General features: G+C 47.5%; 1 protein-coding gene across 2 annotated transcripts in view; it reads left to right on the forward strand.

Moving 5' to 3' along the window:
• Positions 1–16,003, forward strand: part of LOC108447688 — an 89,969-nt gene that overhangs the window by 1,978 nt on the left and 71,988 nt on the right. For both annotated transcript variants that reach the window (XR_001863349.1, XM_017738470.1), the window contains exon 2: positions 3,244–3,488. Coding sequence is in view for 1 of the 2 variants with exons in the window: in XM_017738470.1 (XP_017593959.1) it covers positions 3,244–3,488 (245 nt within the window). In the remaining variant the exon portion in view is untranslated. The remainder of the gene's footprint in view (positions 1–3,243; positions 3,489–16,003) is intronic.

Below are 16,003 nucleotides of genomic sequence, written 5' to 3' on the forward strand. Positions count from 1 at the left end.
CTGGAGCGTGCTGAGGGCTCTGGGCATGGACACACCTGGACTTTAGGAGTGGGTTTTTCCATCAGAATAATTTCCTGATTGTTGGTGTCGATGCGTCTTGGATAAAAATGCTCTTGGAGGGGATGGGATTTATGTGCAAGTGTTTAAAGAGGGATCCCTAGGTCTAAAAGGGGATCTCTGGGTCTGAAACGGGAATTCTAGGTCTGAAAGGGGATTTCTAGGCCTAAAATGGGGATCTCTAGGTCTAAATAGGGAATTTCTTGGTCTAAAAGGGATCTCTAGGTCTAAAAGGGGATCTCTGGGTCTTAATGGGATCTCTAGATTAAAAAGAGGATCTCTAGTTCTAAAAGGGAGTCTTTAGGTCTAAAAAGGGGATCTCTGGGTCTAAAAAGGGTTCTTTAGGTCTGAAAGGGCATCTCTGGGGCTAAGAGGGCATCTTGGGGTCCAAAAAGGGATCTCTAGGTCTACAAAGGGCTGTCTCCTGGGGTGCAGGATGTCCACACACCAAAGGCAGCAGGGGAGGCAGTGGGAAGAGCCTTGTTGTCACAAGCTCAGCCCACAAAAAGTGTCCTTCCACGTGTAGCTCCACTCAGCCAGACCCAGTCCTGCCAAAGACACATTCCAGGAAAATCAGAGATTGGGAAAAACGCAGGCACTCCCCACGCTGGTCACTTGGTACCTAAATGAGCTTCAAATTGGGGCTCCAGGTGATAGTGGGTGTTTAACTCAGCAAAGCCCAGCAGTGACAGCACTAATTGCTGTTTCCATGGGTGCCAGAGGGAGATATCTTGGAAAAAAAAGGCAAATCGTGGTATTTTCCAGGTGTGAGAAGTGGGATCGTGTTCTCCTGCAATGAAGTGGAAGCAGAGAACACTTAATTTCTAAACATTTAGCTGCCAAAATATTGATAAAGGGACGCTTTTCATTTAAGCTTCTGCCTCCCTGAGAAAAGCCTTTTTTTTGGAACAAACCCCAACTTACTGACTCTGATTCAACTCAAGACTGAGCATTCCTGAAGTGGAGATGTGCTTCCCATCTTCTTCCAAATTAAATGCTCCAATTTTCCATTTGGAAATGACTTTTCACTTCCGTTTTTGTATAGCAAAACCACTTTTTTTTTAAAAGTCTAAATAGAAATGAAGTTCTTTGGGTTTTAATTGGAGCTGTGGAGGAAATATTTTGTGTGGGAACAGAGAGGATCTTTGGGCATCTCAACGTTTCGAGTCCTCCTTCTTCTGATTTTCCAAAATACACCACAAAATGTGGGAAAATCGGAATTCCAGGAGAGATTCCAGCTTACAAGGAGCAGCTCAGTGTGAAGGTCAGATCTCTATGTTCTTGCACAGCACGTGCCAGAATATTTCACTGCTGGGACAGAAAGTCTGTATTTAAGTAGCAATAACTCACACGAGGAATTGACAGATTGGAATGCACCTGGTTCAGGCTGTTGGTTGCTAATATCATTCCCAGTTTTCTCTGGTGAGAGGCAGCTGGGATAGTTTATGGGATGTCCAGCCTTTCTTAGGGCTGCTGTGCTCAAATATGCCCCCAAATGAAACTTGTGGGGTGGGATCCCTCGAGGGACAGATAAATTCAGGAGTGTGATGGAGGGGCCTCCATGTTTCCCACGTGGCTGTGCCAAACTGGTCCCTTTAAGGCCACCCCAAAAAGTCAGAACCACCCCAAATCACCAGTTGCTTCTGAAAATCGAGGCCAAGCTCCTGAGCTGCACCGCTGGCAATATTGTTTAAAAACAATGGGGCTCAATTAGATGAGAATTATTTTAACACTTCGGAAGGCTGCCAAGTCATTTCCTTCTCCTTTATTGATTTTTTCCGTTGCCAGTAAATATATCTGCGGCAGCAGGATGAAAGGAGAGGGGGAAAAGCGAAGTGTTAGAAAGGAGACTGTAACAAGATATGTGCCCTGAACCTTTGGGATGGAGGAGGACATTTTAAGACAGAAGGAAGCAGGGGATTCATGGAGGCATTTCACGGGGTTAGACGTGGTAGCAGACAGCCCAATATTATTTTCCTTGCCTGATCCTTTACTTAGATTGGCTCCTGTTTCTTCCCCTCATTGTGCAGTCCCTGCGTGAGCCGCTCTCCGTGTAAAGACATTCCACCTACATTCCTTTGCCACCGGGTGAGAGGAGGGGGGAGTGCAATTATGTGGGCTAGCGAGACACAAAAGGCTCTGCTCCACAGCTCAAGCTCATAAACTTCAGCTAACTTTTCCCCCTAAAAATATGAAAACTCCCCCAAAAAAACCAATCAAACCAAAAACCTAAGAGTCTGGTTTGTTCCTCTTCTACCAGCCTGCAAGTGAAGGGTTTGGAGCTGTAACTATCCCACCTATAAATATTTCCCTCCCCAGCACTCTGTAGATAACCACAGAATAAATAGGTTTTAATTTTTTGGCAGAATCAGCGTTTCTCTCTGGCTTTTTGTTTTTTACATGCATCTCCTCTGTGCTAATCACAGAATCCCAGAATGGTTTGGGTTGGGAAGGACCTTAAAGATCCTTTCATTCCAGCCCTCTGCCATGGGCAGGGACACCTTCCACCGGAATGGCTGTGGTGGGAACAGACTGAAAAGTTCCTTGGATAAAAAGGCCACAGGTGAATAATTTTCCAGGGATACTTGTGTCATAACGTTTATTGGGATTTACTGGGGGCCATTATGGCATTTATCCAAGAAGTTTCCAGGCTACAGGTGTGACCCTACCTTTCTCCATCCTCAAGAGTCTTGTCACCATCCTGGCTATAAATCCTGGGAATATCCCACCACAGGCACCACTGGAAGGGAACTGGCTCTAGAAGGAGACATGGAGCTGTCTCTAAAAGCACTGAGAGACACACAAACCCAGAAGTGGTGAAATCCTCCAGCTGAGGAAGCTGGAGCATGCAACAAATTGTTTAGAAGTTCACGTAAACTGGACCTTTTCCAGGTGAACATCCTCGAGGCTGTTAGCAGGGCAGGGTTTTGTAATTCCACTTCTGAGCACTGAACTTCATTAGCTGGGCTCTCTCCGTGTGCTTTCATATTGATTTCTGTGCCCCTGCACTCCTTCTTCCCATTTTGTCTAATAAGCAAATTTCACTACCTGACTTCACAATTTTTCCTCTGGGCCATTAGAATTGCTTGACTGTATTCCTGGCAGAGCCCTTAATTAGAGATGGATCAGAACTGATGTCATTAAACTGATCCATTAACCACACTCTTCCTGTGATTCCAAATGCAGGTGCTTCAGAGAAAATGTGACCTGGATCCAAATGGCCACTGTGTTTGCCGTGCAGAGCCCCAAACCTTCTCAGACAGCCAAAGATGGAGAAGAAAAGTCAAATTAAACCTCTCACAGATTCTGCCTCAGTTCTCCTGGCACAGGAAACATCTCTGGGTTTATCCTGCAACCAAAGCATTTCTGATGTTTAAAGGATTTTATTTCTTACTGCACTTTTTGGAAGGCTGGGTCCTCACTCCAACAAGGTAAAAATGTTATCATTTTCCTCTAGTCTCAAAAAAATCTTCTGAGACACAGACTTTCTTCCTTAGGCACCCTTGAGAGCTCTCTGGAAGCCAGTCCAATTTTTATATTTCCCTATAAACCCCAATTAAGTTGGAATCCATAGGCTGAGAGACTCGTTTTGGCTTTCTACTGCCTTGTCCAGCAGCCTGGGCACTGGCTGAAATAAATTACAGCTCTTTTTAGAGCTGGACGTGGCCAGAGGTGGACACAGAGAAGCTGAACACGATGATCTCAAAAGAGATGCTCTGAATTAAGCAGGAGGTTGCTAAGCCACGAGTCTGCTGCAGTCTCCAGCAAAAGTGACAGCGCCGAGTCCTCGCACAGAATGGGATTTTCTGAGGGAAAAAAGTCTGCAAGGACATAACCTTAGCTGGTTATGGCTGGAAAAAACTCCTGAAGTCATCCAGGATTTCATCTTGAACCTGTTACAGCGTCCACGAGCAGACCAAGCAAAACCAAAGAGCCTCCCTTGCCCCAAAACCTGGAGTGTGCAAAGCTGCACTCTACCTGCTTCCGGGGGTTGTATTTATTTATATGGATATTGCAATAAAAATAAGGGTTCATTTTCCCCATTCTTCAAGGGCTGCCCCAGCTTTTCCCCAAGGATGGCTCAGCACATATCTCACATCATCCCTCTTGAGGGCTGGGACTGGATGGGCTTTAAGGTCCCTTCCAACCCAAACCACTCTAGGATTTTATGATCTTTCTAGAAAGTTTTTCCCACCTCACCACCAGCCAGAGAGGGTTAATTTGGCCTTTCTCTGGACCTACCAGGGCAGCACCTGCTAGCAGGGTGGGGTGTTCCCTCGCACAGCTTGTCAGAGGCAGATTATTATTATTATTATTATTATTATTATTATTTTGTGAAATAACACGTTCCTTTGTCTGTGTCCTACCCCACAACCTTCAATCGAGCCTCTCTGGTCCCTCAGCCCTCGCTGCCAATTCTGCTGCTTTCCCTGTTTGCAGAAACCTTAACTCTGTGTTTGAATTGGCCTGCAGGATGTGTTTGAGGAGGGCCAGAGACTGAACAAAAATGGGAGGCTCTCATCCCCCCAAAAAGAAGTGTAATTTGCCTTTAAAGGCCCTTAAACAGCAAACACATTCTGTCTGATCCTCCTTAATAAAGTATCCCAGCAGTGCTACAGTGCCTTATTTGAGGTCTGTGCAGTCTCATTAAATTTGATGTGTCACAGAGGGCTTGGACATGTGAAAGGGAGGCTGCAGGAACCAGGATTGAAGTTTGCCAGATTTGCTAAGGAAAAATGATTCATTATGGCTTTCAAAATGGACACCCTTCAGGCTTCCCGCTCCATTGATTGTGAGAGCAGGGAAGAGGGAGCGGAGGGGCCACCGCAGCCGGCAGATTTAACCCTTATTAACAGCTGCTTAAATTAAGGATTCGGTTTGATCTGGGAAGATGTGCTCACACTCGTGTGCTCTGAGTAAAGAAAAGAAAGGTTATTAAAGATTTAAGGGCTGGATGGTGCGGCTGGAAACTCGGGGCTGGCTCTGCTGTAGGGCCGGGAGGAGGGCGGAGGCTCCAGGGCGTGCTCAGGTCGTGCAGAGTCCTCTGTGACCCAGCCCTGCACCCAGAACAGATGCTCAGAGCAGCATCCTGCATCCCAGTGCCTTGGGAAAGGGACAGGAGGTGCTGGGAAGTGTTTTTGGGGTATCCCTGTGGTGTGGCCGTGGTTTGAGACTGGAATGTGCTGGTGCCATGGAGCTGCACAAGGACCACTTTGGTGGGGCTGTCTACTCCTCCTCTCCATGCAGGAAGGTCTCCTGGAGATCAGGTTTCATGGATTTGTGCCTTGTGGGGGTCAGTAGATGATGACTCAGGGGCACAAGACACTGTTGGTTCTTTGGGTTTTGTGTGTTGGAGCTGGAACTCCAGTCAGCTCTTGCCCAGCTGATGTGGACCATTCCCTTAAGAGCTGCACCTTGTGCATCCCATCCAGCTCAGAATGTTCTGTGATCTGGGAATGAAAGGGGCTCAATCCTGAAAAAGCTTCTCAGGTGTCTTCCGTGTGCTCTGCTGGGAGAAGAACAGCTCAGGGCAGTTTCTCTTCCGCATCTTTACTGTGCTGGTGGTGGGTGAGGAGAAGGGAGGTGCAGGGATGGTACCAGCACAAAGTGATGCTATTTTGGAATACAGCAGAGACAGGTTAGGCTGGACCCCCAAAAAGCGACGTGCGCAGAGCTTGTGAGCACATCTGGATGCTCTCCTGTGTCAGCACCTCCAGGCAGCAGCAGAAATCAGGGAATTTAGGGATTCCCCACACTGTGATGGGAGCAGTGGTACAGCCAGGACTGAGGGCATGGAAAGGTGTTTACCCTGGCTGCAATAATGAGCTCTTGAGCAACAGGCTCCTCACATATCCCATCCCCTTCCTCTCCCTCTTCTCTCCCTGAGAGCCTACAGCCTAAAATTCACAATGCAGACACATTCCAGTCCAAGACACCAGAGGGGAAAACAAAAAGAGAGGCAGGAAAACTGATCTGGGGGATCCATGTCTGTTCCTTAGGATAGCAACAAAAAGGAGCCAACCCACCACGGGGGATTTCTTGATGCTGCAAAGAATTCTCCTGATTTGTGGCATCTGAGTGAGGGGGCCAAAAAGAGAAAACATTTGTGCTTTTAAAAAGGTTGTAAATCATGCCCTGAATGTTCACCATTTACATTTTAAGTGAAATAGGATGTCAAACCGTTTTGCTTTATGTTTATTTTCAAATACTGTACGCTTTACTGTCCACTTTCTCCAGTGCCTGTGCCATTTAAATCATATTGTATATAGCCCGAGATGCAGGGGAATATAAATCTCCCTGTGTGTGTGTATACACCAATTATTCTTGGGAAATGCAGCCAGCCAGAGTTCACAGTACCTGAGATACACGAATACAGTGGCCATGTTGTTCCTGGGCATCTTTTTGGGGGGGATTCTTACCCAGCATAGATTTAAGGGTAAATCCACCAGGTTTGGTGGTGTGACATAGATAAAAAATGCATTCAAAGCGAGATCTTTTAATTTTAGGGAGCAAATTTCAGCTGTGGGCACATACAGATGCTGCGTGATAAACAAAGTCTCTCAACTGCATATTTAAACAAAGCATTAAAGCCTTCACACTTCCTGTTGGAGAAGTATTTTATTCCTTTCCCTTTATTTATACAGCATGGCAGCAAGAGCAGGAATAAATTTCATCAGCTTCTCACTGCCTCATCGCCAGCGGAGACACACAGGAACAAGATGAAACATTGTTCAAATAAAATGTATATTTAACTCACAGGCCTTGTCCAGCGAAACTCTGCGGGACTTGGCGAGGGAGAGCACGATGGGGCCACGGGAGGGATGGCGAGGGAGGGATGGGTGTGGGCCAGCACTGAATGAAGTCGTGGGGGTATCAGGATCAGGCTCTGGGCTCGGCTCCATCCCCGTGTCCATGCTGGGAGCAGGCACAGCCATTCCCTGGGTGCTGGCACTGGGGAAGTTCGGTTTCTCCTGGAGCTGTGCCTCGTTTTTGCTTCACTCAGCCTTTAGCAAGGTGAGAGTTCCCATTAGGGCTGCTTGGGAAGCGCTCTGCGCTGCCCCATCTCTGGCCTTTCCTGAGCTTGTGTCTTTCCAGCTGTTCCTCAAAGGTTTGCCTCTGTTCCAACCTCCCCACAGTTTGAACATCTTGTGGGTATGAATCCTGCTCTGCTTTTGGTCACCTCCTGTGTCCTGCAGGTGACACAGGAGTCACAGTGGAGCCGTGCTCAGCGTGACCTCCCTGCTCTGCAGGAGCCCCCAGCCACGCTGCTGATGCAGAAAGGGCAGGATCTGTGCCCACTTTGTGCTTTCTGGGTGGAGGAACTCGCTGTGTTCTCAGGAAAAATATTTCCCTACCAGCAGTGTAATGAGAGGTTTGATTGCCTTGCCTTGAAAATAGAGACAGGGCACCCCTGAGCTCAGGGGAAAAAAATCTTTGTGGATTGACATCACCTGAGCTGCTCAGGTGGAAATGGTCGGGTGAGGGGCAGTGCCCTGCCTGCAGAGCAGCACCGGAGTCGTCCCAGTCCTCCACAAGCCCAGGTAAATCGGAGCCATCAGGAATTTGATTTGCATTTACTGCTCTACTTTAATTTGTACTCGACTGTCTCGCTGGAAACTCAGCTCAGAGGCAGTGCTGCATCTTCCCTGAGCCACCCTCCTGGTTAATTAAAAGATATTCTCCCCTATAGCTCCTAGCCCAAATCCCATTTACCAGGCTTTCTCATGGGCAAAGAAAGGCTGAAATTCAAGCTGGAAGGGCTAAATAGATCCACACTGTGCTGTGGAAAAAGAAAAAAAGCCAGCCCACATCCCAATTCAGTTAGCTGCTTAAAACGCTGCCTTGCTTATTGCCATTGTTAGAAAACCTCATAAATCATGAGATTACTTTCTCAGGGTCTGTCCTAGGAGCTGTCCTGAGGGTGGAGAGATTTAGGCAGTGCAGGAAATCGGGATGTTGGCTCAGCACACGTTCAAATCAGTGGCCAGGAGTAAATCCCACCCCCCAGCCCCAGAGACCCCCAAGCCCAAGCCTTGCACGCCAGGGATTTGCACAGGCTGAGGGCTTGGTGGAGGGGGAGGATTGTGGAGCCTCCAAAGCATTTTAGGGAGCTTGCAAGGCTCTGCTGCTTTGTGTCTTATACTTAGTGTGGCTGAAGAGGCTTTGCAGTCACCCAGATCTCGGGATGCTGCTGAAATTTGGACACATTACATTATTCTGCCTTATATTTTGTAGAGGGTATCCCTCAGCTTTTTAGCATCCCGAGGTCTGGCAGCCCTTGGGATTGAAACTGGAGTAGAAAAGATTTCTGTCTTGGACTCGGTGTCTCTGTTGTACTTCCAAAATCCCTGTGATTGAGGAGCTCTCCTTAACAACTGTACAGGTGCACGTGCCTAAAGAAATTGTGGGTTGTCACTCCAGCCCAATTTATGCTTGTGTTAGAGGTGATATTTTGATAAACAGCTGGTGAGATAAAACTGAAAAGGATGTATCCCCACTAGGATAAATTATGAGGCCCTTCCTATAAAAATCTCATTCTTTACATAAACCAGGAGGTTTTGTTCAGAGCATTCCTGTTGGTTTGAGCTGTAGCATTCTGCAGGCACCGAGTTTGACCCAATATCCCCATTTTCCTATAGAAATGAGCTGTATTAAGGTCCACCTGCCCTTTCCCAGCAGTGAGACAGGACTGTCAGGGCGGGTTTCTCCTGGAGACTCTGGCGTGACAGTGGGAGAGCTCTTCCCAGCCCTGCCAGTGACCTGTTGGGCGGCTGGGGCGAAGCTTTTAATCTCTTTCTCTGCTTTCATCTGGCTGGCTGGCAGAGGCTTTGAGGATGAAACGGGCTCTGTGTGTGTGTGTGTGTGCAGTGCTGAGCACCACGGGGTCCTGCCCCACGCTGGGGCCGAGGCTCAGAGCCCGCGGGGCCAGGAATGAATCCGGGATGGATCCAACCACTCCCTCCCTGACAGCAGCAGAGCACCTGGGCCTAAATTTAGTTCCAGACCTGCCACACTCTTCAAGTCAAACTGGGACAGCCCTGATCTGGGGCGAGCAGATAGGAGCAGTTCAGAGATAAAATATTCCAGGTCTTTCTCATTACAATTCTCCTCATGCAAGATTATCTTTGATTTTTCCATAGCTCCTCCACACTGGCAGCCAGAGGCTTTGTTTAAAACACATCCATCATTATCACTGTAATGTATTATTATTATTGTAACTTATTCATTCATATAGCATTTTTCTCACAACAACCCAGGAATCAAAGTGGTTTACACTCTTGCTGTCTGAAAGCAATCTGAAAGGAGAAATTAAGGGCGGGGGGAGTGTTAAAAATACCTAAATAAATCTGTGAAACTGGCTTCAGGTTCACAGTGAAAACTCCAGGTCTAAGTAGGAAGGCAGTAAAATAATGGTGAGGAGCTGTGGGTAGCTGGGAAAGAAATTTTGTTGTGTAACAAGATATGAAAGAATTGAGAAGAGACTTTGCCTTGTCTGTGCCTCGAAGGATGTTCTCCAGGTAGCTGTGTGTGATTCACAATAGCTCAGCTCTGAAACAGGAATCCAGATCTTGCTTCAGCATGGGGACATCTGGGAGTTCAGGTAGAGATTTATGGCATAATTAATAAGGATGGAGGCTGATGCAGAATTCCAGTGATATGTTTTAGGTCCAGGTTTCTTTGCAGCTATATTAAAAAAAAAAACCCACCCAAAACCCAGAAAAAAACAACCCCACAACCCCAAAACCAAGAGACCCAAATAAATGTGAAAAGGGGACTTGGTTCTGTGTGGGGTCAGCTGGGAAAGAGAGGCAGTGAAACCCAAATGAAACCATAATTATTAACTCCAATCTTTTCCAAAGATTACAACCACCTCATATCTGCATCACTCCAACCAAGCACAGCAAAAGGGTTGTGTGACATCTTGATTTTAGAGCTCTCCAGACTGGAGAACCCTGAAGCCTTCAATAATTCATTGTTTTCGCCTCCTTAATTTCCTTCCCTGCTCTGAACGTGCCCTGTGTATTTCTTGCTCAAGGTTCAGCTCAAGGTGATTCTGTTTGTGCAGCTTTTCTGTGCAGCCTCCTCCCTTTTTTAATTTTAATGCAGCATTTTGAGTTTGTCTCCTGCAAACCTCGCTGTCTGCTTTGTGGAGTAGCAGGAAGGCAGGAAAAGATATGACTAAGGAAGATTATGATATCATTCTGGTTAAGTGCAAATGCATTTTAAAAGATGCTTTGGCTTCTTACCAAGAGGAAGTGACAGATGATCTTTGGCAATTTTATTAATGCATCTTTTCTCTGTTGTTCTGCATATCTCCATTATTTTCTAGAAGCAGACAAGAACCAGCATTAATTTTCTAAATCTTTGCTGTCTTCTCTCGAAAAGCCTTGTATAGATATGGAAAACTCCATCCTAGATCTGAATTTTTTTTTTTCCTTTATGTATATAAGTGAAATCCTTATTTGAATATCTGCCCACCGGTTATTTTATATCATCATTTGCATAGTTCAGCTTCCTCCTGACTCCTCAGCAAGATTTAAATATAACAGCCACCATCCCAGCGTGTATTAACAGGTCTGGGAGTTCACCTGGATGTCTTCAGAGAGCTGTCACATTCCCACCTGGAAAATAGGGAAAAGAGGCACAGTGGCCAAGAATTTCCTGGACAACTTCCTAAGCAATGCTTCCAGCCAAAGAGCAGCTCCTCTGTCACTGCCACCTCTCTGATGTCACCTCTTAGGGTGACCTCCAACGTGACCAGGAGTGGCTGCTCTGTGAAATCTCTTTATTTGGGTACTTTCTTGCTCCAAACCAAGGGTTTTATCCTTCTTTTCTGCCCTGACTTCCTTCCATCATGAGTCCAGCGCCTTTTCCAGTGGGATTATTTAATTTTAGCATGAAAGGTATGGCTATAAAAGCAGGTGTCCATCTGTCCAGTGATGCAGAATGAGCCCGAGTGTCCTGTTCCGAAGGCTATGTGGTGTTTTTGCCACAGGAACAGACAAGGGGCTAATTACAGTATCAGGGAAATGCTGCGAGAGACGAGTCAAATACAAAATATTCAATTCATTTAATATTCCTGATGAATAGGCAAATTACTCTAATCACATTAGTTATTCTATTCATTTATTAGCTAAGAGTGATTAGTAGTGAATAGCTGTAAGAGGATCTTCCAGGTGCAAAAATTAGGCATCTATAGTTTCATGATGTTTATTTTCAGCGGAAGATAATTGTCTCTTTAGCTCCTCTCAGACACACACACACACTGCCACACACAGCCCCGCTCCCTTTTGTCCAGGCACGGGGGAAAAGGTAGGAAAAAACCCACACAGGTGTGCAGAGATAAGGCCAATTCCCTGCAGAATTTAACAGGATTTATTTCAAAACAGTTGGGAAGAGATTTCTCCAAGATTACACCAAGTTAATGCAGGGGGATTTGGATGGCGGTTCCCACGGAGCACTCAGATAATGCCATTTTAAGCACCAGGCTCTGCTTCGTTCATGCTTGATTTGATTGTGCTGGAGAGTGGGAGCTTGGCTTGATCTGCAGCACAAATGGAGCCCGGGTCCCTCGAGTGACAGTGGTGCTGCTGCCCTGCTCCAGCGGCTGCTCTCACCAGGCCCCAGGTTCCTGCTGGTGTTGATCCCCGTGGGATAAGTGCAGATAGGCTGGTTTGGGTTGAAAGAGATGGAAAAGTCCATCTAATTCTACTCCCTGCCCTGGGCAGGGACACCTTCCACCATCCCAGGCTGCTCCCAGCCCCAATGTCCAACCTGGCCTTGGACACTTCCAGGGGCAGCCACAGCTGCTCTGGGCGCCCTGTGCCAGGGCCTTGCTACTCTCACAGCCAGGAATTCCTTCCCAATATCCCACCTAACCCTGTGGTGATTAATTTACAAATAAGCCGTAGTTTTTCCTTTGTTGGCGTGCACAGATGACTCCAAAACATGAGGGAAAAACCCCAAACTGACTGGAATTCTGCCTGGGATCATTTATAGGAGTCCCAGCAAAATGTAAGGAAAAGGCATCAATGTGGTTGCCCAGTTCTTCCTGGGATGGGAAATTAAGGACCAGCAGACACATCCCGTGGGGGAGAGGTAACAGGGTAGCTGGGAAAAGCGGGGGGATTGGATCCTAGAATCCCAGAGTGGTTTGGATTGGAAGGGACTTTAAAGATCATCCACTTCCACCCCCTGCCATGGGCAGGGACACCTTCCACTCCCCCAGGTTGCTCCAAGCCCCACCCAAGATGCCTTTGGACACTTCCAGGGATGGAGCAGCTTCCCTGGGGAGGGTTAGAGTGAGGGCAGGTGAAAGGGAATTTCTGCATCCTTAAACTTTGGCTCTCGTGCTGCCTCACCCCTCACTTCACACCTCGTGGCTTGATGGATCCCACCAGGGCTCTGCACCAGTTTGTCTGCAGGCACTAAAGTGCAGGCTGGAGAGCTGGGATTGCAAGGCAGGCATTTCCCTGATTTCCCCGAGTAGGAAATCGATGGGCAGCAGCACTTGGAGAGCGAATTGACAGCAGTATTTACTCCTCGATCACACACGGCGCTGCCGGGGTGCCTTAATTCAATGTTCTCAGGCACTTTCAGGATGTTATGCTAAGCAAAGGCTGAGCTGTCATTACATTTTTATGAAGTCAATGCAGTTTCTAACAGCTCAGAAAAAAGAATTTACAAGAATTGATCAAATATCTCATTTTTCTAAGGGAATCTGCTCCTCTGGATTTCCCTGAGCTGTCAGCTCGCATTGATATGATCTGATTGATGCTGTTTGCCACATTAAGAAACGTTGGGAGCTAATCTGTTTTAATCCCATTCTCTGTTTTTAATATAATACTCTTGAAGGTAACTGAAGGTTATTACTTATTTTAAATAGCTTAAATATTTGTGTCAAAACATTGTCCTCAAAGGTTCAAATCCAGCCTTTGCCACACGGCTTGAGGGAGGAGAAAAAAAAAAAAAAGAAAACCCCCAAAGCACCAATGTTGAGACCATTTGGAATGATCTAATCCGTGCTCCAAATCCCTTTGTTCTCCTGTTCCCTTGCAGTGCTGGAGAGTTTGAGCTGAATGCCGTTTATTGGGTGGTTGGAGGGGGTGCTGGCTGCTAAGGAGTTTCTTCTCTGGGCTCTTTGGGGAGGCTGCATTTTTCCAGCTCCCAGTTTGCTCCCAGTTTGGATGAAAGCTGCCATATCACAGGGAATTTCCTTATGGAAAAAAACCTGAGAATCCACAGGGAAAACTGGTACCTTTATTGCTGGGGGAGAAAGCTGTGCTTTTCCAGGACTTTCAAACCAGTATTTGGGGGGATGGATAAAAAAAAGCAAAAAGGAGTCCTGGGGTAATGAGAGTTGTACATTATCTTTGAGGAATCATTTATCTCTATGCCAGTTGTTTAGCTGGGTTTGCCAAGCTTGAAAATTTAGATTTATTGGTGCCAACAACAGGAATGGAAGCATTTAATGGGCTTGTGCTTTATGGAGGTGACGAGGAAAAGCAACAGAAAGTCGGGAGGTGGCTGGGATTGTGCATCCCTGGCTTTTTTTTGGGTTGCTCTCTTAGGAATAAATTCAGACTGCTTGAAAGAAAAGACCATTTTTAAGAAGAGAGATGTATGCTACTGGACATGGTGTGGGCAAAACAGATTAACTCCAGCATTTCATTGATGTCAGGACTCAAACTGCTGACATTTGAACTTTGAGTTGCACCTTTCCCTGGCTGACCTGTGCTGTGGTCACTCAGCATCTCCTCCTTGCCGGCTGTGCCGGGATGAGGCTCCTCTCCCATTTCCAAAGGTTCTGGCTGGGGGCCCCCAGAGCACCCCCACGTTTGCTGGTGCTTGTGTTTCGCTGGGGCTGCTGTTGTTTACCCCACACGCTCAAACAGGGCTCGCACTGGCTTCGCAGGAGCAGATGTGAAGCACAATCTTGGACGCCTTCCCAGCCCTCGCTCCGAGCGTCCAAGTGCTCAGTATTTCCTGCACGAAGCCAGTCTAGTCTGACACAATGCCAGCTGCACGGAATGTGCTCTCCCAGTGAATGCTCAGTGTCTGGGTGGCTCGGGGCTCGCACACAGAACCACCGTTTCCACCTTTTTACCCCTTTTCCACCCCGTTTCCTTCCCGAACCTTCAGTGGTGCCGCGGTGCTGCTGCCGCTCTCACAGGGAGCATCTCCGAGCGGCAGCGTTGGGTGAAATGAGGGGTTTGTGTCCAAAATCTCCCCGTGCACCTGCTGCTGTTGCTGCACATCCTGGAGCAGCTGCCACTGGGCCTCTGCTGACCCAGCCAGCCCCTGGCAGTGGCTTTTTGGGCTGAGCTGTCCCTGTCGAGGCACAACCTGTGGTCCAAAAAAAGGGATTTTTCACCTGCTTCTGATTAAGTCTTCAGCTTCAGAGCGAACAGCTCCATGTGCACTTATGGTTTATGTAGATCAAGGAAAGTGGTGAGCACTGAGTCCCTCCCTGCCAAGTTTTCCCCTCGCTGTAGCACAGAGTCCACTTAAGAGCTACAATCTGGTTGCTTCATTTGCTTTCAAATTCGCCTCCCATTTGTTCCTCCAAGACATTTGGGTAAGTGGCAGCATCTGTCTTGTGTTTGTGTTATTCACACTGAATTTCCAAATGGACATTTCAAATGGGTGCAAGATGCTGCTCTGGCTTGGAAATCAGACTTCTCCAGGCTGTGCTTGACTTATTAGATGTAAAACAGGCTGGGGTTGGATGTGGGGCTGGATGGAGACCTCCAGAGCAGCGCTGGAGCCCGAGCAAGGAGCGTTTTCCCCTCGAAATCGCCATCAGCCCGGCTGCAGAAGGGCCACCCCGTGAAAGGTCACCTGTCTGGATAACGGGAGGTGTTCAACCCCGACGGCTTGGCCAGCTCTCAGCCCCAAGGTGAGCCGCATTCCGCTGGCCCAGGGGCCCTCTAGTGGCATTCCCGGCTGGATCTGCTCTGCCTGGCTCCTCCCTGGGTGGGCAATGTCCCTGCTGCGGGTGCAGGGGTGACCTGGCACCAGCTGGCCCTAGAGCAGGGTGCCCATCGCTGTCTGCATCCTCCCCCGGGACCTTTCAGCAGAGCCAAAGCCTAAATTGGGTTGTGAAAAAGGCTGGAACCACCATGTCGGGCTTCTTCACTTAATAATTTCTACTATTTCCCCTTTATTTCCCTTTTTATTTCATTCTTCAGCTTTTTTCCATCATACCTTCCCGCAGTCCCAGGCCCTCTTTTCAGTCTGTTTGTAGATAAATCTCCCTTCATCCATCCCCTTTCCCCTTAATCAATTTTTGGAGGTGTCAGAGAAATGGTTCAGATGTTCCCAGCAGCAAATAGAAGCTTTAAGTCGTTCCCTGATGGTTCTACTCCTTATCCCTTTCATTTACAGTGGGGGGGTAATACAGATAATTGCGGATCCTGTACATCTCAAACTGTTTGTGGTGATAGTTGCAATTATCCAAAATAATTGGCAGAAAGATCTGTGGACTTAATGTGCCGGGCTAAATTAATACTCTTAAATGCTAGAATTTTACCAGCCTGTGTTTGTGCCGTTGCTCGTGCTGGATCTCCTAAAATGGGCTAAACTGGCCATGCTGGCCATGAGGAGGCATCAAAAGGTTTCTGGTGTCGTTTTAGATTGGAGTTTATCTGAGCAGCCATTAGGGAGGGCAGGGAGGAATATCACTTGCACCCACAGGAATCTGGCTTTTTTCTCAACTCATCCCTCAAAGAGTTTAAACAGAGGCAAAATTTTCATGTGCAGAGCCATGCCCAGGTTGCCCAGCCCGAGCTCACAGGAAGCCAATCCTCAGCAGTGTTCCTCCTCCAGTCTGCAAGTCCAACCCTCCTCTGGTTCCTCGGTCTCCATGGGAGGTGTGGACCAGCAGGAGCTCATTTCTGGGAGTTTCAGGGAGAGGAAAACATCTGGAATTCCTGGGTAGGGCATT

This window comes from Corvus brachyrhynchos, unplaced genomic scaffold (genome assembly GCF_000691975.1).
Source record: "Corvus brachyrhynchos isolate BGI_N302 unplaced genomic scaffold, ASM69197v1 scaffold46, whole genome shotgun sequence".
Classification (NCBI taxonomy): domain Eukaryota; kingdom Metazoa; phylum Chordata; class Aves; order Passeriformes; family Corvidae; genus Corvus; species Corvus brachyrhynchos.